This window comes from Manacus vitellinus, unplaced genomic scaffold (genome assembly GCF_001715985.3).
Source record: "Manacus vitellinus isolate BGI_N305 unplaced genomic scaffold, ASM171598v3 scaffold_32_pilon, whole genome shotgun sequence".
Lineage (NCBI taxonomy): Eukaryota > Metazoa > Chordata > Aves > Passeriformes > Pipridae > Manacus > Manacus vitellinus.
The window spans coordinates 5,341,702-5,362,210 of NW_021940460.1; the positions used below are offsets into that span (position 1 = coordinate 5,341,702).

General features: G+C 45.1%; 1 protein-coding gene across 5 annotated transcripts in view; it reads right to left on the bottom strand.

Annotated features, from left to right (window-relative positions):
- The window catches only part of AP2B1 (adaptor related protein complex 2 subunit beta 1), a 77,732-nt gene that overhangs the window by 42,528 nt on the left and 14,695 nt on the right, over positions 1–20,509 (bottom strand). For 4 of the 5 annotated variants that reach the window (XM_029961333.1, XM_029961332.1, XM_029961334.1 and 1 more), the window contains exons 6-11: positions 11,752–11,942; positions 9,475–9,696; positions 8,306–8,426; positions 6,168–6,263; positions 1,539–1,654; positions 276–441 (exon numbers count right to left, since the gene is read on the bottom strand). In XM_029961333.1, the coding sequence (XP_029817193.1) occupies positions 276–441; positions 1,539–1,654; positions 6,168–6,263; positions 8,306–8,426; positions 9,475–9,696; positions 11,752–11,942 (912 nt within the window). Of the gene's footprint in view, positions 1–275; positions 442–1,538; positions 1,655–6,167; positions 6,264–8,305; positions 8,427–9,474; positions 9,697–11,751; positions 11,943–16,306; positions 16,408–20,509 lie in introns of those variants that run through there. The other variant, XM_018076726.3, reaches the window with a different exon arrangement.

Genomic DNA, 20,509 nt, shown 5'->3' on the forward strand with positions numbered 1-20,509 from the left:
GTACTGTGATGTATCTCATCACTATTCCTCTCTATGTTCTGGTCCCTAGTAGGGTTACTCCCCCAGGAAGTATGAAACATCTAGAAACCCCTCCAGTTCTGTCTTATCCTTCCAAGAAGAGAAGTTTTGGAGACAGGGACAACGGAGCAAATCTACAGGCTCCCAGAGGGTTTCTTTAGCCAAATATTGAAGCTTTCATTGAATAATATTTACTGTCCATCCCATTAATGCACTGCATGGAACATTACAGATTAAGATGCACAATGCAATTTTACCTGAGTACTTTCATCGTGGAAGCCCTCCAGAAAACTCTCCAACAGTTCATCAGCATTGTCAATTCTCTCTGCATATTCACCCACTATCCAGATCATGGCAGCTCTGGCATCTGGCTCATCCAGGGAATCCAGGTTCTCACACAGAGTGGCAATGATGCTTTCATACCTGATTTGACAGAGTACAGGTGGATTACTGGGATGAACTGGACTTGTCTTACTCAGTTCCTGCCCACATCATTCTTCAGGGAATCCTGCACTAAAAAATCTTTTATTTCCATGCAGCATTTTCACTTAACTACAGAAGATATTCTCCAGCTTTTTATTTTTCCAAACCTGAGCACGAAGATCTCACAGGGTCTTTGCAGTTTAGTTCATCAGCAAGACCACCCAGATGTGGAATTCAAGACAAAGCTGCCTCACTTTGTTTGCTAATGGGAACGTTTGATCCAACAGTTCAGCCCATGCATCTGAATCAGATCCTGCAGCCTCACTGGAGTCTTCAGACTGGTAACTCTGAACTGGATATTACACTTCCCCAAAGGCTTTACTGTAAAACAGACAGTACCCCGCACTAATTTAGCTTCCCCTGTTCCCGAGCGTGGGTTTCCCTGTCACAAGCAGACAATCTGTCTTGTAACTGACAGCAGAAATTGCCAGAGAGGCCTGCAATGTCCCATATTACTTTTTAGGTGATCATCAAGTCTCTGCTGAAAAACACTCCTGCTGTTCTGTAGCTGAGGAGACAAAACCTTACTGCAGAAACAGCAAAACAACAAAAAAAAAAAAGCTGAGTTCTGCCCAAACCAGAGAGAACACTCAATGGGGAAAGACAGCAGCATTTTGTTTGGCACAACCTGACTGGGATCTCAGACCAGGAGAGCCATGAACCTTTCATAGCTTTGTATGTAAGACTTCTAGAGGAGCTATGAGCAAAACCAGAAAAGCTTGATGCTGTAAACTTGGCCAAATTTTCCTTCTGGCATTCTCTGCAAGAGCTTTACTGGCTTTTGGGTAAGGCTTCTATTCAGCATCCATATGGAGTGGTGGGGAAGGAAAAGCTTTCAATTCCAACTAATGATGAGTCAGGCCGATCCCTCACCTACAGCAAACATCTGAATCCTACCAAACTAGGAGTGGAATCAGAATGGACACTGCTCCCACCTTTGCTTCAGAGCCCTGGTAAGCCATGCTGAGTTTTACACTGCTCTATTCTGCTGAGAGCAGACAAGGGCTTCCAAAAAACCTTACACCAGTTCCACGTACTTGTTGGGGTACTTGCGGAAGATGTCTCTGATGACAACGATGGCCTCCTGCACCACGTAGTTGACCTTGGTCTGGATGAGGTCCAGCAGTGTGCTCACACAGCGCTCTGCAGATTGCTGGAGGGAGCAGAAAAATCCCATTAAAACAGCTCCAGAAACAGTCCTGAGCCCACAGCACACATTGAGGAACGAGGCTTGTGTATGAGAAAACGCCCAGAGCGGGAAAACAAGAGGACTGCAGCTACCAACTGTATACAGGAAAAAAAACACAGGTTGATAAATGCTTGTGGAGATACCAGCTGACTCCAGCTCCTGCAAAGATTAAGTCTGAAGTAACTGTGCCAGTAGATAGCTGGGTCACCACACAGGAGACCTACACTGCTCTTTTTATCACCCTCTTGCTGGTGAGCAGCTAAACAGGCCACCAAGTGAGATCTCTTGGATTTCCCAAGCTGGGCAATCAGAGCTGGGAGAGTTTGGACAGAGACTCCTGGCTGGGGAAGCTGTAAGGCAGGAGAAAACCATGCTGGCAATCACTCTGCAGGAACAGCAGCAAAAAGCACCTCACAGCTACAAGAGGTTCAGTACTTTTGGGGTGAGGTCACTAACAACATGTGAAGATATAGCTAAAAATAGAAATTCAGCTGTTGCTAATGCAGCTTTCATGTTAATTAGTTCAAAAAAAGATAACAAGGACTGGACACTGTCACACTCCAGGAAGCAGAACTGGAATTAGAGGCAAATAATTCAGGGAGGTCTATTCCCAAACAGCACAGTGAGGCAGGACATCACAGGAGCAACCAACTTCAGCACTAAAGAGTCTCCAATAAGGACAGTGATTTGGCTATTAGCAGAGCACGTGTGAAGCCTCATTACACAGCAGGTGATTAATGTGAGAAGCAGCCAGCTCCCGACACTGCCGAGGCAGAACATCCATAAAGCATTCGGGATTGAGACAAACACCGTAGGGCACAAACAATAGCAACGTAGGTGGATTTTTCAATTTCAGTGAGTTAACAGTCCCTCTGACTTACAGAGCACTTGAAGCCTGGGCAGGAGGAGGAGGAATGAAATGGCATTTCAGTCACAGCAATCAGTTTTTTGAGAATGGGCAGAAATCTCAAGGACAAACCTCAAGACTTGTAGAGCTGAATTTGGATCAGAGACTAAAACCTCGTGGTGATTTCCTGCCCTCCTGACTCTAGGTGAGGTATCTTACACATGGCCTGCCAGCACAAACAGGGACCGTGCTGGCCTGGGGATCAGCCAAGGGAGGAGACACTCTAAACCAGCATTCACTCATCTTTGCAAACTGGCAGTAAGTCATCTGACTCTTCCCTGAAATTCACACCAAACAGAAAATATACTCAACACAATCGGTGTCAGATTAAAGAGAAGCATCACATAAAACTGTGTGATTGGTATAATATTTTTTTTATGATGCCTCTCCCTCCTTAGCACAGCTTTACAGGTACTATGCCACTGTGGAGGCAGTGAAATGGCAGAGTGCCCTGCTCTGACCTCTTCTGCTCCAGAAGAGATTTGAGGTCTGTGACCTGGAAGACTCTTCCACTTCATGGAGACTGACCATGGACCTGGCTCCACAGAGTTTGACTTTGCTCTCAGTGGGAGCCCTGCTCAAACTTCTTGCAAGATCGATGCTTCAGAGCTTGCAATCTAATCTCTTCATCCCAATACCTTTCACCAGATGTTTTAACAAGTGACCTTAAGGGGGTAAATCTCTCCTAAGCCAACTCCACTCTACAGACCCTGCAGCACCAGTCACTGTTGGCAATAAGCAGTGCAGTCCTGTCAGAGCCTACAACCAGCAAAGCTTCAAGAGCTGCAGAATTCAAGGAAAAGCAAATTAAGGCTTAGTTTTCTTTTCTTTACACTCTGAAGCATGATTTTTTCCAGGAAGAACACAACATCCACTTTGAAATATGCAGCAATGATTTTCAGCCCAACAGTCCCTTGGAAAGTGAGCAGTCACATGGGTACATGCCCAGAAGAGCAGTCCCTCTAATAAAATAGATCTCAGCTCACTCCATCCCTTGTAAACACGTTGCTTTTTGAAGGTGGACATCCTTGGGGACTGCAGTGCTCTGCAAACTGATGAAAGAGTGCCCCAACTAGAACAGCTTTCAAGTTGGAGTGAGGAAGGACAACAAACCAAAGTCAAAATTGCTTTGTTTTTCTGCAGAAATCAAATGAAAGCCCACAAGATTACCAGAGTAGCACATCACACATCAACATTCAGCCACAAGCCTCAATGATTTCTAAGAACCAGGCTGCTGGCAGAATCTCCTGGAAACAAGACAAATCTCCCTGTAATGTGGCTCCTTCTGCTTCTCCTTTGCTCCAGAGGAATCCCTGTTCTTACTGCATCCACTTCATTTCCTTTTCCCACGGGAGCGGTGCTTGTTTTCCTCACAATCTAAGCATGGCATGATGACTTCATCTAGTGCTGTGAGAGGAGCAAACTGATGCACAAGGGATCCAAGTGCAGCTACACCACATGGTTTGCTGCAGACACACCCAAGCTAACTCTGAGCCCAGCTATCAACAGTCCAGCCCTATCCATGCAAAATGATGATATTCTGGCACTCCCCAAACCAAAATGATTGCTCAAGCCTGGGCAAAGTCCATCAGCCTTACTACTCAACATGGGTATCAGTTCCACACCCAAAATGAGCACTGCCAGCAAGGGCAACACCACATTTCCTCTACAGAGCACCTCAGGGCAGACAAAATTATTTACTGTCTTCCCCTCCTAGGAGAGACAGTTAGACAAAAGGTAGGATCCTTGAAGGCAGAGCTGAAATGCTCTGTGAATGCTCATTCATCAACAGCTCCCACCGGCTGTGTCCTGTGTCAAGAAGCAGATTTCTAAGCCTTGGGAACTTGGACACTGATGGCTGAGGATGCTCTTCTATTAGTCATAACTCACAGAGAAAACAGCCTCTAGTAAACACAGATGCACTGGGGACAGGGATTAACCTGGAGATGAGGACACTGTAATGAGTTGTTCTATATTTGCCCTCTTTAAATCTGGCTCTTGTCAGAGCAGGAAGCAGACCTCATCTTCAGCAGCAGCATCTTCATGGAGCAGTGCTAAAAATCAAGGTTAACACTACTTATGGAGGGACACAATTCCAGTTTGAGGGTCACTGTGAATGTGCTGGATGTTACTATTAGTCCTTTGCATGCCTGTTGTGGTATCAGGGACAGGGAAAGGGTAAAGACCTCTAAAAACACCTTGATACTTCAGGAATACACCACCCTCCCCATGTGAAACTAGGACAGACACACGGCCAAATCCTAGTGAGGAAGTCCCTGCTGAGAACTAAAGCAAACTCCCACCCCCCCAGCACAGCACAGCTACGAAAAGGGCTGTCACCAGCTTCTTTTAACTTCTCTGTAGCCCTTTCCCATTCTCAGGGGGATTTTCTCCTGTCACTGCTGTGGCTCCATCCAGACAACCTCCCGCCTGGACGCAGCACGGGAGGAACACTTTGGTATTTTGAACTGCAGACATGAAACAGAAACAGCAGTCACCTGCTCAATGGGGCTTCAAAGAAAGCCCATGGCAGGGACAAGCCTTTAAGAGCTGAAGGAAGAAAAGGCTGCACAGGCAGTTGATTCTCTCTGTGTCCTCTGTACACAGACTTACAGTAGTTTAGCTGGAACAAGAGAAACCTGTGCACTGACACCACACTAAGCCAGGCACGATCGGGGTTATTATTTAAATCTGCTGTCAGGCAAAGCTCAGGGGAACACACTTTAGCAAAAGCTAAATGAGCTCAGCTGAAATTAGACCACTTATGTGACATTTTGCACTCAGTCATCAGTTTACTGAAAAGTACCAACACCAAAGCATAAGTCTTCCCTCTCTTCACAGGATTTCTGAGCTCCTGTCAGGTGTTTCAGATTCACTTACAGGGAAATGAAGGGGAGAGAGCACTAAAAAAATATTTTATTATGAGCATTTCTGTGGATGTTCCACTGGCAGAGGACATTTCAGACTTGTTTTGGAGAACTGCAGAGGTTTCTGGGAACTTATCTGCATAAGCATCGAGGGCAAAGAGAGCACACTCCGAGTGAAACCACAAGTTATACGGACCTAAGTAAGCAAATAGAGTCATTCTGTGTTTGAATAAATTGCACTTAATGTCCCAATTCTCTGTAATTCTATGCCTGTGTGTTCTGTTCAGCTGAAATAGGGGGGATGAATGACACAAAATGTTTCATAATAGAGTTTCTCTGCACAATCTTTTCTCCTTCCGCCTTCAAAAGGTCAGTCCACAGCTATTAAGGGACATCCTCATGGACAAGTGGTCATTTTTTCCACTGAAGCCAGTGCAGTAAAATATTCCACCAGGACTGAATTATCTGCCTTGCTGTGCCTGCAAGCTGAGATCTGAGAGGAGCAGCCCACCCTCCTGTGATGCACTCACAGCTCACAAGCCCTCTGGATCAGCTGCTGCTCTGCCCATATCCATGACGTATCCAGGCCACTTGATGGCCAACAGTGAAGCAAAGAAGCTTGGTGTAATGAGGTGATGGGTAAAGCCCATCACTGTTTCTGAAGGCAGAGGATCACAGAAAAGCTCAGGACTCAGATACTTGCCTCGACCTTGATGGCACAGCGCCCGATGGCTCGCACGGCCTTGCGCACGAAGTCAACGTCCACCTCGGTCGCGTATTCCTTGAGCTCTGCCAGGACCTGAGGAGGCAGGACACCAGCTGAGTCCCTGGGTCACTCAGAGAACATCCCACTGAACACCACAACACCAGCAGGATGTTCTTCCACAGCTACCACACAGAGCTCACACAGTCAAACTCCACAACCAACCTCCACCTCCGAAACCCGCCGGTCTGGACCACACTTGGTTTAGCCTGGACAAAGCCAAAACGTGGCTCTGTCTTGGGTTATTTTCAAAATCCCCTGAACAAAAGCTGGGGGAAAATCAGCCCTGCCAAACATAAATGTTGCTATTCCTTCTTGCACTGAAAGCACGTTCACTGTATGCAAAGCTCTTGGCAACAACTGTTTTTGATCTCTCCTTTTCTGTGCCGAGATGAACGTTTGGATCCCTACTGAATGCAAACAGAAGGTGCAGAGGAGATCTGAGGACACCCTGGAACATCTACACTGAGATTAATAACAGTGCAAAGATACTTCCCCTCTTAAAAATAAAATTTATTATTTTGTCTCAATGTTTTTGCTAATGGAAACTGAAGAAGGGCTTAAACCAGGACCTGCTGGGAACCTACAGATCTTAAACTAAAAAACTACTTTGTCTTAAACAAATCACTTAGCTTAGAAAAAACAATTTTAATAAAAGACCATATGTCATTTATATTCCCTCAAAAGCTCAATTTATTTCAGTTTCTCATGCCAAACATGACATCAGGGATTTAATCGTGATGTCACAAATAGATGGTGAGGGAGAGGTGAGCAGCACAAAGCCAGACAGTTCTTTCAAAAACCTCTCATGGAAGGCACATTGCTCAGAACAATGACAAGATAAAGAGGCCGTGAAGGGCCAGACTGCAGACAAATAAATCTGCAAGGAGGAGACGGGACATCTGTGTTTTGAAGTTTTATTATTGCCCTGCATGATCTATGTTGCACAGCACTGGGAGCACCCGGGTTTAGCAGCTGATGCTTTCCAAACACTGCCCAAGTGCCTTGGCCAGAGCTATCCTGCTGCCTTTCCAGCATGTGCATGGAGATGGAGAGTCTCCCCAAGCTGCACAGGGAGGGTGTGGGCAGAAGCTGCTCTGCTCAGGTCTCATTCCAGCACACATTCCTGATGTAGTTGTGTTGTTTTATTTCTTTTCAGAACCAGGAAGAGATTCATTCATTAGTCTGCAGATCCCAGACTCTGCCCTCCAGACACCACTGCCTTTCCCGCAAACAGCCCATTATTGGAACATTATGCATTAAAATTGGGACGGAGCCTACCAAGAGTAAAGAGAAAATTCTGCATATATTCTCAGGGAAACTGATTTTTAAAATGTTTTCCGTGTCCCCAGCACAAAAGGGGCATGAATTACCTTGCTCTGTTCCAAAAAACATCAGGAGAGAGCTGAAGAGAGCTGCTTAAAAATGTCACATTACATGAAATTGCTCTGTGACAATTATGAGAGGACAATAATAGCAGTAACCAGAGGCATTAATCATTCTGCATTAGTGTTAGGCCTTGTGGCCAGGAATGCACTCGAGAACACTTCCTCCAAAGAAATCAAATACAACAAGAATCTACACTGTAAAGCAGCCTCAATTCAGTGTAGCTTCATGCTATTTCCACTCTGGAAGCAAGTTAAGCAGAAGAAAGGGTTTTTTAGCCTGTGCAAGCATTTAACAATTTTACTAACTTGAAATTCACACTTCAATAATGTTTGGCCTTTCTGAATGCCTCTGTTGCAGGCACACCCCCCTCACTTGAAACAAGCCTCTCATTCCAACCTCAGCACCAGCAGTGACTCATTTGACAGGAACCATCAGCTCTCCTCCTGGAATTGTAATCTGTGAAACAAGATCTACCTAACGGTCACGATGCAAGACACACCATGCCATTAACATTTAAATTATGGAGGAAACTCCAACACCTCCTATTAAATAGCTGCAAAGAGCACTGTACCAGGAACAGTGATGCTTAAAAACCAAGACAACTGTAGTAGTACCCTGCATACATCCTCAGGCATAGCCCAGGAGAGGGTTTCCCCCTCCCAGAACACATGAGAAGTCCCTCAGCTGACCTGGGCAATGTTTGCTTGAGAAGCCAGGCGGATCATGATGTCCAGTTTCTCCAGTTTGACATAGATGGGGTCGTTGTACTTCACAAAGAACACCTTGATTTCCTGCTTCAGGATTTCAGGCCTGGAGGGAACATAACGTTCTGTCACACTCAAGACTGTTTAAAAACCCAAATGGGCTCTTTTTTTGGTAACCAAATGCATCCTTTCTTTAGAAATCTACCCAAATATTCGTTGAGAAACAGAATGGTGTCATTTTGCCCAGGTTGCCCAGAGAGGTTGTGGACTCCCCATCCCTGAAGGTGTTCAAGACCAGGCTGGACAGGGCTCTGAGTAACCTGGTCTAGTGGAAAGTGTCCCTACCCACAGGGAGGTTAAAACCTGCAAGGGGGTTTGGAACTAAATGATCTCTGAGGTTCCTTCAAACCCAAACCCTTCTATGATTCAGTGATTTTGTGTCCAGAACATGCAAGCAATCAACCATTTAGAGAAAGAAGGCTGGATAAAGACACAGTTTAAATACAAAATGCGGAATTCAAGTCTTTCTATGGCTACATCTCTACTTCCTCCACTTCAGATGCTGAGCCAACAGGCATGTAGTGGATGACTGTTTCCAAATTTAAAAAACCCTACAAATTCACCTAAAAATTAATTTCTACTTTCACTTGCAAGATGCCATTGCACAGTAACTTTGCCCTGAACACAATCACAAAGTGCTATCCAAGCTATCCCACCTTTCCAGCAAGGAACAACAGCATTGACACATGCACACAGGAGTAAACAAATGAAAAAACTAACCCACTGGACACCAGGATGTCACCAGCCTGGTGGTTCTGTGCTGAACAGAACAGCACAGACACACTGAGTTCCTGCAGGTCACTGTGAACTGCACAGTTACACCCTCATTCCTATTTGCCATCTGATTTATGGAGGGCAGTTCTGAGTGCTCATAAAAAGGCAGTGAAGAGAGGCAGGTGAAGAAATGCTGTATGAAACTGGTATCACAAGCATGCTGTCAGGAAAATTAATTCAGGCTACCAGAGTCACAAGACTGTCTAATGTGTCTCTCAAGGGACCTGATCCTGGATTAAAAGAGACTCTGTGCATGTGGAAATGTCTGAGATAACCAGATGCCCTTTGACAACGCCGGAATAACACCCCCGAGCCTTTACCTTTTCTGCACAATCAAGTTGATGTTCCTCAGGGCAACATACTGGACTTCGGGCTCTCCAGACAGCAGGGTCACCAGTGGAGGGGCAAGTTTCTTCAGCAGCATGTTGTAATAGTCAGAGTCCTTGGGAAGAAGCTCCAGGAACTTCATCAGGACCTTCACCGCTGACAGCACCACGGCCGAGTTGGCGTGAGACAGCCGGGGGGTCACCCGCTCACAGATACTGGGGACAGAGGAGGAGGAAAGGGTTCACATGTGTTTCAGGGTGTCAGATGTTTCAGATCTGATTTCAGGAGATTGCACATGGCTCAAGACACCTTCTCAGGTGCTGCTTTGATTTGGTTTTGTTACGGAGAACAGGCGAAGTCCTGCTTTCTCGAACGCAGCAGGAAGCAAACAAGGACCTCTCTCACAGCTTCGAGTTTCTCTCCTGCCACACTCAGCTCAGGAAAAATTCCAGCTCTCAGCATTACAGTGCCAAAACATACTCAGTTATTAGTGCTTCCTGCCTTTGCCTGGTGGTGTTCTCTATTTCTGTGATCTTGTCTGTCACTTACAAACATAACTTTAACAAAACAGCTATTGGAAAAACACTGTAGCCTCCATATAGTAATTCAGAGGTGATACACGCTTCTGGCTTGCCTGGGGAGCTTGCTGCCATTTCAACCATTTCTACCTACAAAAAAAGACTTCTGATTCTCTAAAGACTCAGGGAAAGAAGGACCTAAATACCTTCCCAAGTCTCAGATCCACCATAATGGGTCCTGTAATCAACAGCATCCTAAACAATCCATCCCAAGCAGAAAGGAAGTTTGGGTTCATATGGTCTTTCTTACAGCATCTGTCAAGTTTCTTCCCACTCCCTCCTGCATACTGCGAACCCAGAACAATCTTATTCCCATCTGTGCCTCCTGAAGCTTCTTTCCCTCAAAGATTTGCTTTCAGCCATGCAGGAAGGGAAGCTCAGTGAAGAGCAGAGGAGTCCAAGTCAGAGCTGGGGCAGCCTCCAGCTGCCTCTGCCCAAGGTCACCTGCATGTCAAAGCTGCTTCATCTCTCTGAGCCTCACTTTCTCCAGGCACAGGGCACTGACACCAGCCTTCCTGGAAAGAACATTATATAAAACCCAGTGCTGTCAGTCTCCTGTCTGAAATAAGGCAAACTCTGAGAGAAACTCCACACAAAGCAGTAAAAGTAGTTCCTGCCCTTGCAGTTTGATAAACCACTCTTCAGAGGAATTACAGGTGAGGAAGTGGGACGTGTTCACAGCTGTTCAGACTGGTGGTGCCTCTCTGACAGAGCTGGGATAATACCAGCCTCACACCCTGGAGATCTCTGCAGGTTTCTAGCACTCATTAGGAGCTGTTTCTGGCACAGAAACAAAACACAAGGGGAAAGGAGGTGGGGAAAAAAAGAAATCAGCAAGACTCCTGGTAGGCTTTTCAGAAACAATGGATTACCTATTGTACCTCAAAAAACCAGTCAGTGAAGAAACCCATGGAATCCTGTCCAGGATTTTGCATGTGGGCTTGGGACCCTTCCTCCCTCTCCACCCCCCACATCATCCTCACAAAATACATTGTCTGAGAATCCCCCTGTTCCAAGTTATTTCTCTTGCTGGTTCCTTGTTCTCTTGGGAACACAATCTGACTTTTTGTGATTCTGAAGACAGATGAGGAGGCGGCTTGAAGTGCACAAATTAAAATTCCACTACCTAAAACCTGAGGTCCTTGTATTCAGGTTTAGTCACTGCAGCTAAAAGTAAAAGTACAAGGGTGAATTTGCAGTGATAAGAAAAAATAATTTCTTACCTTTACTTTCACTTCTCTCATATCACAATCCAGTTTTCAGTTGGAAAAAAGTATTCTGGTCTCAGACTTTTAGTACTTTGGAAAGCTGCAAACCTATAAAGGCTTTTTGCCTCTCAAAGCAGCAAAACCAGATATGAAAGTTCTGCTTTAAATCAGAAAATCCTCCAAACAGTGCTTCCACTGTTACAGGTTTGGTCTTGGGCTGATCCCTTCTTAGCAGTGCCAGTTCCCACAAGAACCAGCCTTTTAAATAGAAAAAAGTTAAAAGGAACACTAAAGCTAAACAGAGAAAGTGGTTCTGCTGAGGGAAGGGGCAGGTTTCCAGCATAAGCCCAAACTACCAAAAGCAGCCTCCCTTTTAAACCTCTTTTATCAAGTCTTATTTGTGCTGCCACAGACCTCAGAACCCCTGTTAGTTCAGTGCTGCAACACCTCCCACAAGTGCCCTGCTCCTGAATAACTACCCTACCTCTGAGCTTCCCGGTCATCCTTGGGGTTGTAGTTGGACAGACAGTCCAGGATGAAGATCTGCCCCCACTCTGTGCACTCATTTAAAGCTGTCAGCAGCTTGTTGATGTTCTGAGGGTTCAAATCCAGCAGGTTGCTGTTGGGATGAGATTCACTGATTTCTGACAGGGCAGCCACAGCGTTTGCCACCACCTGGGGAAGAGACAAGATGAGTTCCTTGTTAGCAGGACATCAGGAGCTTGACTTGGGATGGGCACAGGTTACACACCAAACGTGGAGATCTATCAGCTGATAGCAGGTGTGTTGTCAGCTGCTCAGCAGCAGCCACTACATCAGTTATCCCACCCTTCCAGGACCTCACAACCAACCTGGAGAGCCCAAAGCTTGACTGGGAGGAGCAGGGGCCTGGGACTTCACAAGAGACTTCGCTCTGGAAGGACCTAGAGGTGGCATCCACAGGGAACAAGAACATCTTGCCTTCCTTCAGCTCCAGATCTCCCCACCCTGGTTTGCTTCAAGCAGGCATCATCTCCCTTCCAGTTCCAGGAGATGCTCAGCTGATACAGTCAAGGTCTCAAAATCTCCAAGTGCCCTACTTATTCAGGAATGTTCTGCCTCTTGCCTAATTTCCCCTTGGCAGCCCAACGGCACATGGCTTAAGGATATCCAGAAATGAGCTGTCAGGTGCTTGGCAGCCTCCAGCTCTGCAGCAGCGCTGTCAGGTCACCCAGTTTGAAAACAAACACACCATTTCCCTAAAATGGACAACTCCTGCTAAATTTTTAATAACACATTTCAATTCCAAGCAGTCTCCATAGCGTCCATTTGCTTTACAGAGTCATGTTAAAGCAAGGACCCCAGCACAACTCATCCCTGAAAATATTCCTCCTACATTTAGGACTATATAAGGTCTTTTCTTTTCTAAGCACAGATTAAAGGATCACAGAGGAGGTTCAGGGTCCAGCTGGGCAAGAACGAGAAGTGGGAGTGCAGCACAAATTTCTGATTCTTAGTTCCATATTCAAATTCAGCAGTTATTCTAACAGACTCCATGTGAAGATTTCTAAAATAGAAGAGTTGCAGAATATAGAGACAAAAATAGACAATTTGCAGATGAGACTGAAGTCTTATTTGTTTAACTAACTAGAAGAGGGATTTATGCTGAGTTTGACACACAAAACTGAAGTACCCTATAAAAAGGCATTTTCAGGACATTTTACAATGTACATCATGTCCAGCCCAACTCACAGTAAATACTGGCTCAAATGAAGATTTATAGCATTATTTTCTATGGGATTAAGGCAAAGAAACATCTTATCTAAAATCATCTGACTGTTTGGATGACTAAAGATGCTTTTGATGCAGTACAATGAAAACAAGAACAGCACGACCAGAAGTTTCTCTGCCTTGTTCCCATCACTGCTTGTCATTAAACCAATATATTCCAAAGTCATTGCACAAGCACAGTAATGATGATTGTTTTGCATTTCACACCTAGAGGTCAGAGATAGGATTTTGATCCAAGATTTTATGAATTTCATTAGCTGAATGAGCCTTCTGTCACCCAAATCATTAGTAATCAGAACTGCTGTCTTCTTGTTCTGTTTTAATTAGTAATTTATTAAGATATGCTGCTTATTCTTCTTATTATTTAATTTGCCTAATTCCTGAATGGTTAATGTGACACAGCATAAAAGTGAAGGAAAAGACTGTATTAATTTCACTGCATTTTGGAAGTTCACAAGTGAAGACAAATCATAAAAGCAACTGAAAAAGTTCAAAATCCTAAAGAAAAAGTACTTATAAAATGAAACTACTATGGAAAATAATTTTGAAGTAACAAAAAAAATTTTCAGAGCCAAAGCATTGCAAAAAGGGACCTGTCAGTCATACTAAGGAACAAGGCTGAGCTCTGGCAAATGCACTCACACTGCCAGGCACTACTTTTGTTGCAGTAACTGATAAATTAGTAATTAATATAGAATCATAGAACTGTTAATGTTGGAGAAGACCTCCAAGATCATTGAATTCAACTGTTAACCCAGCACTGCCAAGTCCACCACTAAACCATGTCCCCGAAGTGCCATATCCAGATGTTTTTGAACACTTCTAGGATATCCTAAACCCTGGGGCAAGTACAAGTCAAGGCAGCTGTATTTATGTTGCTTTCCCTGCAGAGTCCATGCAGGCTATCCCTGTGTTTTCCAGGGGCAAAGGATGCACAGAAATGCTGTTCCCATGGGCCTGGTGCACAGCAGCTCCAACCTGGACACCCGGCTGACAATGAGGTCTTGCCCTTAGGATCCTTCTGGGCTTTTTTTTTTTAGGAATTAACATGCCAGCATAACTGCAAGTGTCCAAATCAAAGCTGGGACATCACATGGCAATCCACTCAGATTTCCATTAAAAGCATCCATGAGAGAGAGTGTCAGATGGCAAGAAGCACTTTGGAGCACGGGCTGTCATGTCCTTGGGGGTTATAAAAGAAGGACTGGAAGGGGCTGTGCAACATCTGGTGGCAGCTCAGCTCTGCCAGAGGAGCTGGGATCTGCAATCCATAGTCCACAATTAGAGCTGGTCCTCACCTCCTACCTCAGCAAAACAGAACTGCTGTCAACTCAGTGACAAGAAGATAAATGAAGCAAAATGGGATAAGAGAAGGGTTGGGGAATGTCTTCAAACTTTAAGCAACATTGATTAAAAAATAAAAAAGGACTCCCTGGCGATTTGCACCGAACATATTGATAGGTTATGGTATGCCAACAAAAATAATTAGCATCTCCAAGGCTTTTTGCACAGCCACAGCACAGCTGAAATGAAAACAGATTTCAGGACCCCGTCCAACACAAACACTGGTTCAAGCACACACGCTCACCTCTTCCTTGGCACTGCCACTGGGCTTTGCTGGGAGGCAGGAACACAGAGCAACACAAGCTGGCACTGCATGGTTCCATCCCAGCCCACAACAACCACGCTGCCAACAGCTCTAGCCAAGGGAGAGGGCAGGTCAACAAAGACTGAAGCACTGCCCTCTAACAGCTCCCACTCAGGTATGGAAAGGAGTCCATCAAGAACCATTCACACCAATTCCACTGTTATATCACCTAATAATCTACAACATACTTTGGCAGTCATGGAAGTGTCACTAGAAATATTTAGAAAGATGTTTTGGCCAAAGAAAACCTACAACATCAAAGTTGAGTTTTAAACCTTCAACTCAGCTGATGCTTCTTCCTCAACACAGCAACACAAGATGGTGAAGTCCAACTGTGCTGAACAGCAAGAGCAAGGTACAAAGTGGTAACTTATGCAAGTTGGTTATTTTCCCTTGAAAATAAACAGCAATGATGGACTTGCTGGGGGACATAAAAAAGTAAAGCTAAAGCTTTACACGTGGTACAGGACAAAGTGCTCCATGGAACTGGACAAGTTTCACAGGCTGACGAAAAAAAAAGCCAAGTTTTTTTAGAAAACTAAGTATTCTCTGCTTTTCAAAACATGCACCAAGTTGATTGTGATGAGAAACCAACCAGGAGTTGTATAATTAATCCATAGATTAGGAGGAAACTAAAAGGACAAGAAACTAACATTTATCATAGCCTTTAGTCCTCAAAAATAATGAAAAAACTGTGGTCGCCTGAGTAGCCACAGATATGTGAGCCCAAACAACTAATGAATAGGAAAAGCTTTTAAGAGCTTAAACTTCTAAGTTAACTCCACAGCAAAATGCCTCACTTGACTCACAATTAAGGATACCACCTTTAAGCTAAGAGCTACTAACCAGTGAGGACCCACCTAAAAATCACCTGAAAAATAAAAATGTAAAGGAGATGGAAGAATTAATCATAATTATTAATAATAACAGGTCCCTGGCTTGCTGATGTAAATCAGTTCACCCTGGCTACATTTCAACGTTATTCAAATGCAGCCACAGCAACATCCCTTTGGAGCACAGATGAGCCCGATGACAATAAACCTGCTTTTGGCTGGAATTTCCCAATAAATTTAGACTCGTGGAGAAGCGTCATTGGGATGAGGATAGCTAAATCTCACAGACTCTTATTAAAATAAAAACAAAACAAAAAAAAAAAACAGAAAAAGCCCCCCAAAAAACCCCCCAACCCTGCACTTAGAACTACATTACAGCTTTCACAAGAACCCAACGTTTTTAAATCCACCTACAGACAGAACTCCCTCCGCAGCCGGAGAGACCAGATCCGACCCCACGGAAAGCTGCAGAGGTAGGAACACTGATTTGCCAGTTATTCCTTCTGGCAGCTCAAACCTTCAGCTTCAGAGCAAATGGTATAAAATACATTAGCAAGGAGGAAAGGGGGTGGGTGAAAACCTGCGTGTCTGCCTGTCAACCCACACAGGAAAAGCTTTGCAGGGGGTGGGGGGACAGAGGGAAGCTCGGCACATCCAGAACGCCAACCGGTCGGAGCAATCGGATTATTTTTCCTCCCATCCCAGGCTAATTGGAAATTAAACCAAGTGTGTAATGGAGTTAATGAAATACAATGTTCTGCTGCTTAAAACAGGAACCTCTGGCTCACCATGCCATTAAAAGGAGGAGGAAAACGAAGAAGAGGAGGAAAAATAAGGGGCTCTGAAGAGATGGTGAGGAAAGGCAGCATTACCCACACAGCTGGAGGCTCCCATCCTCCAGGGAGCCAGGCACCACATGATGCCTTTGGGAATGGAGAGGTGCTGACATTTTGAAGAGCACTCTGAGCTCGCATGTCATAAAGCACAGACTCCCAGATGGGATATTCAGGGTGGGTATTTTACCAGGCCACACAGACCATGCTGTGTGCCCAAAAGCTCCCTAACGAGTACTAACACAGACAGGTTCTTTCCAGATTATATGACTCCTACTTCTGTTCATATTATGTCTTTTATCTACAAGCCTCCTTTACTTTGCTTCCCTAGAAATGGCCCGTGAACAATTAAAATTACTTTTTAAAAGTATTTTATAATTAAATTTACAGAGGAAATTCTTCCCTGTGAGGGTGGTGAGGTCCTGGCACAGGTTGCCCAGAGAAGCTGGGCTGCCCCATTCCTGGAAGTGTCCCAGGCCAGACTGGATGGGGCTTGGAGCAACCTGGGATAGTGGAAGGTGTCCCTGCTCATGACAATGGCTGGGACTGGATGAACTTTTAGGTCCCTTCCAACCCAAACCATTTGGGGATTCTATGACTATAAAATGGCTCAATCAGGCAAGTCAGGGAGCCTTCAGGAACCTCACACTGGCAATTCATGTAATATGTATGGAGCCTAACAAATCCTCAGTTTCTGATCACATCCCAAAAACTGCCTGGGTGGGGAAGACCTCCTGGCTTGCTCTTTGCAAGTGGGATGAATTTTTATGGAGGTGGCAACCAAAGGGAAGTTAAGTGTTATCCTTCCCACGGCGTGCTTGCCCTGACTGGTTTTTGCACTTCCCTGAAGAAAAATGGCACTTTGTGGCAGACTAGAACACCACTTCTGCTCTCACATCCCTGTAAAATCAGGATGTGTTAGCTGTAAGATAGGAAAACATGCTTCCCCCAGCTGCTGAAACTCTTGTGGTAGGTGGGCAAGAAGCTGTTCAGGGATGGCTCCATCTCGAAGGGTTTCTCCTTGGCACAGCTGAGCCCCCAATACTGGAAACTAAAGTCTATAGGAAGACACAGAGGGTCTGCAACTCCCTACTCCTCTTCCAGGAAACACCATGGTGTGATCCCAGCCTGGATCAGGCACCTATCACACACAAGGAAAGCTTCTTTTGCCTTTTTTTTTCTTTTTCTTTTTTTTTTTTTTTTTGTGTAAGGCCCTTTGCAATTTCCCTTGCAGAGGTTCTCGCTGGCACCATCCAGTGGCAAACAATCCAAGCTGCAACCGAGGAGAAAAGCACCAGCTAAAAAACCCTCACAGAGCCCTGAAAAGGGGGGTGCAGAGTTACAAAACATCACAGCCACAGCAATTTCTGACGAATGGTGCTTGTCAATAGCTAGAAATGCCTGTTCTGATTGAAAATGTAACATGTCAACAAAATTCCCAGCACCCTGATTGATGTGAGAGATCCTGGAGTGATCTATTTGGCAAGACAAATGCTTTGGAAATTAGGCATATACTGGTGGCTGTAATTGGAAGGAGACAGGTCTCTGATGGATGGATTTGTCAATTAAGCTTTATAAATGAGGGGTCTGGGAAGACAGACTCTGTGGAGCCATGGAAATTCATGCATTATCATATAAACTGGTTGCATCTCTGCTAGTACTGAAAACACAGGGAAAAGCACAGCTTCGATGGAAGATGCTCAAGATCCAAATCCCTCATCCACAAGCCTAGCAAAAACAAAGAAAGAATCAAATCCCACATACAGGCTGGAAATTCCCTCAGACCTGTTCAGGATGACAACCTGGAGAAAAAAAGAGCTACTTGGTAAGTCAGATTCCAGCCTTCCTCTGGAGAAGTTGTTGCAGGAGCTCATTCCGGAGCCAAAACTGGGTTTCATCAGCAGAGCAAGCAGGGTCAGAGTGGGTAACCAGAAGTTGTGCCACCAACTACAGACATCAGCTCTCCCTTCTCCCCCAGTTCAAGTTCCTGCTCTCCCTGGCAGTCTCCCACTCTCAAGCACCCACCACACACATTAATGTAGCCACTGTTTATACAGGCTCCTCCATAACCTCTCCCTATTTCCTTCCCAATTTGCTGCTGCTGGTTGGCTGCTTACTCTGCAAAAAGTGTTGCTCTCCCTCCTGGGCAGCCTCATGTAAACAGCAGAAACATCCATTAAAGAGCTCCAAAGTGTTGCCACCACTTTTCAACAGCCCTAAGCAATGGGCTCGTTCACTGCAACATATCCATCAATGGGCAAAAGAAATTCCGCCTACAAATGCCATCAAGTGTCTCCCAGAAGGAAATATTATCTCCACTTGCAGCACAAACAGATTAAAAACCCCAAACCACACACAGGGCCAATAGAGACATGGTTGGGGGACTCCAAGATCCAGCCTGCATCTGCAACACCCACGCTGAAAAGTGGAGGGACATTTTTTATCCAGAGGGACAGACAGAGTACCCTGGAGCAGCCCCAGGCTGATGAGAGAGCCCACAGTCACAGCAATATTCAGCTCCACACTGGGATGTGAATTTTCAAGCCCTTTCAACCTTCATTAGCAGGAATCATGAACTCACCCAGCAGTGGTGGTTCACTCCTCCCACTTCATAAAGCATCAGCTGCACAGGGAAAACACACGGCTGTGAGAGTCCCCATGAGGGACAAGTGCTCTCCTGTGCCCGTGGAGAAGGTGGTGTTGCATTCCCTGTTGTATGAGAGAATTCCCACATCCCTGACTGCCTCCCACAGACCCCTTTTGGGACTCAGAGGATCACCAGTTTCCCCAGACTTATTACACAGAGAGGGATTAAAATTCCTGCAGAGTACTCAGAGGAGGACAGCCCAGGAGACAAAAGCTGCTTCTGTTTCTAAACTGGCTTATTCCTCAGGACACCACCTCACAAAGACATACAGCTTGCCAGCTGAGAGGAAAAGGAACAAAAGGAAGACCTTCTTTCTCCACAGGGTCATCCAGAAAGCCCCCCCCACACACACTGTGAAGTTGTGGCAGAGAGGGAACCCTCATCACTTTGCAGGCAGAGCAGGAGGGACAAGAGAGCACTGGGATCCCTATCAACAGGTTTTTAGTCTCATCTGTGAGCTGTAGGAACTCAAAACTGCTAGAGGGACCTAGGTGCACCTCACCACCCCCTAGATGTCAGATCTCAATAGATTTCCCTTCCTAGACTGGTTAATGCTAAAGGCAAAAATCATCCCAGGCACAACAGAGTTTAATGATCTCCATACACTTGGTGCATTTACTTATGTGATCTCAGTTTACTCCACGTTGATTCACAACAATGTTTCTCCCAATAAACTGGGATGTGTAGATGGTGTAAAACAATCATTCTTGTGTAAAACAAGACATTCTGTTGGACAGCACAGAAGTGCTACATCTGTACAGCCAACAAGAACACAGGAGCAGAACAGCCACACCTGAAAAAGCCCTGATCCAGCACACCACAGTGACAAAGCAGAATGTGAGGAAGAAGAAATGCTACAGGAAAGGAGTTAAACACTGAACAGCACCTAGAAAATAAAAGGGAGAAGGTGGCATCAACTTAAGCCATGTGGATAAAAGACAGACTGATATAAGAAAACTATTCCATGGGTTAAGAGTTACCTTGGAAGGTCAAGGATTGAAAATACTTGGACAGAAAGGTTGTTCCATGCAAATATTAGAAGACCAGTAAGGTTTAAGATGGATTTCTTCTTATGTTTGTCTGCTAATATTTACATTCTTGAAGAAAACCAAGTGCTGGGATAAAAGCCAGGAGGGAACTAGTTACAAAATGAGGTGTCTAAGGGCATTCAGCTTTGGTTCTGCTTTAAGCTGCTGCCATCTCGTGGTCTGCTCTCCCTCACCTGGGCTCAGCACTTCCAACCACAAACAGTCACTGGGTCTCGTCCAAAAATGCCAGAACAAGACAGAATCAGGAAAAAGGAAAAAAAAAAAAGGGTTTCCCAAGACTTCAGAGAGTCTCTGGTCATCAGCAGGTGTGTAACAAACCTACCTCTCTCACCCATCTATTATCTACTGCTGCTGCTGGGTGTGAACAGTGTTCTGCAGCGACCTGGAATACACAAAATCCCTGGGATGTCATTTTGGAATTGCATTTTGGTTGGAGTACATGGATTATGGAAGCCATTCAGT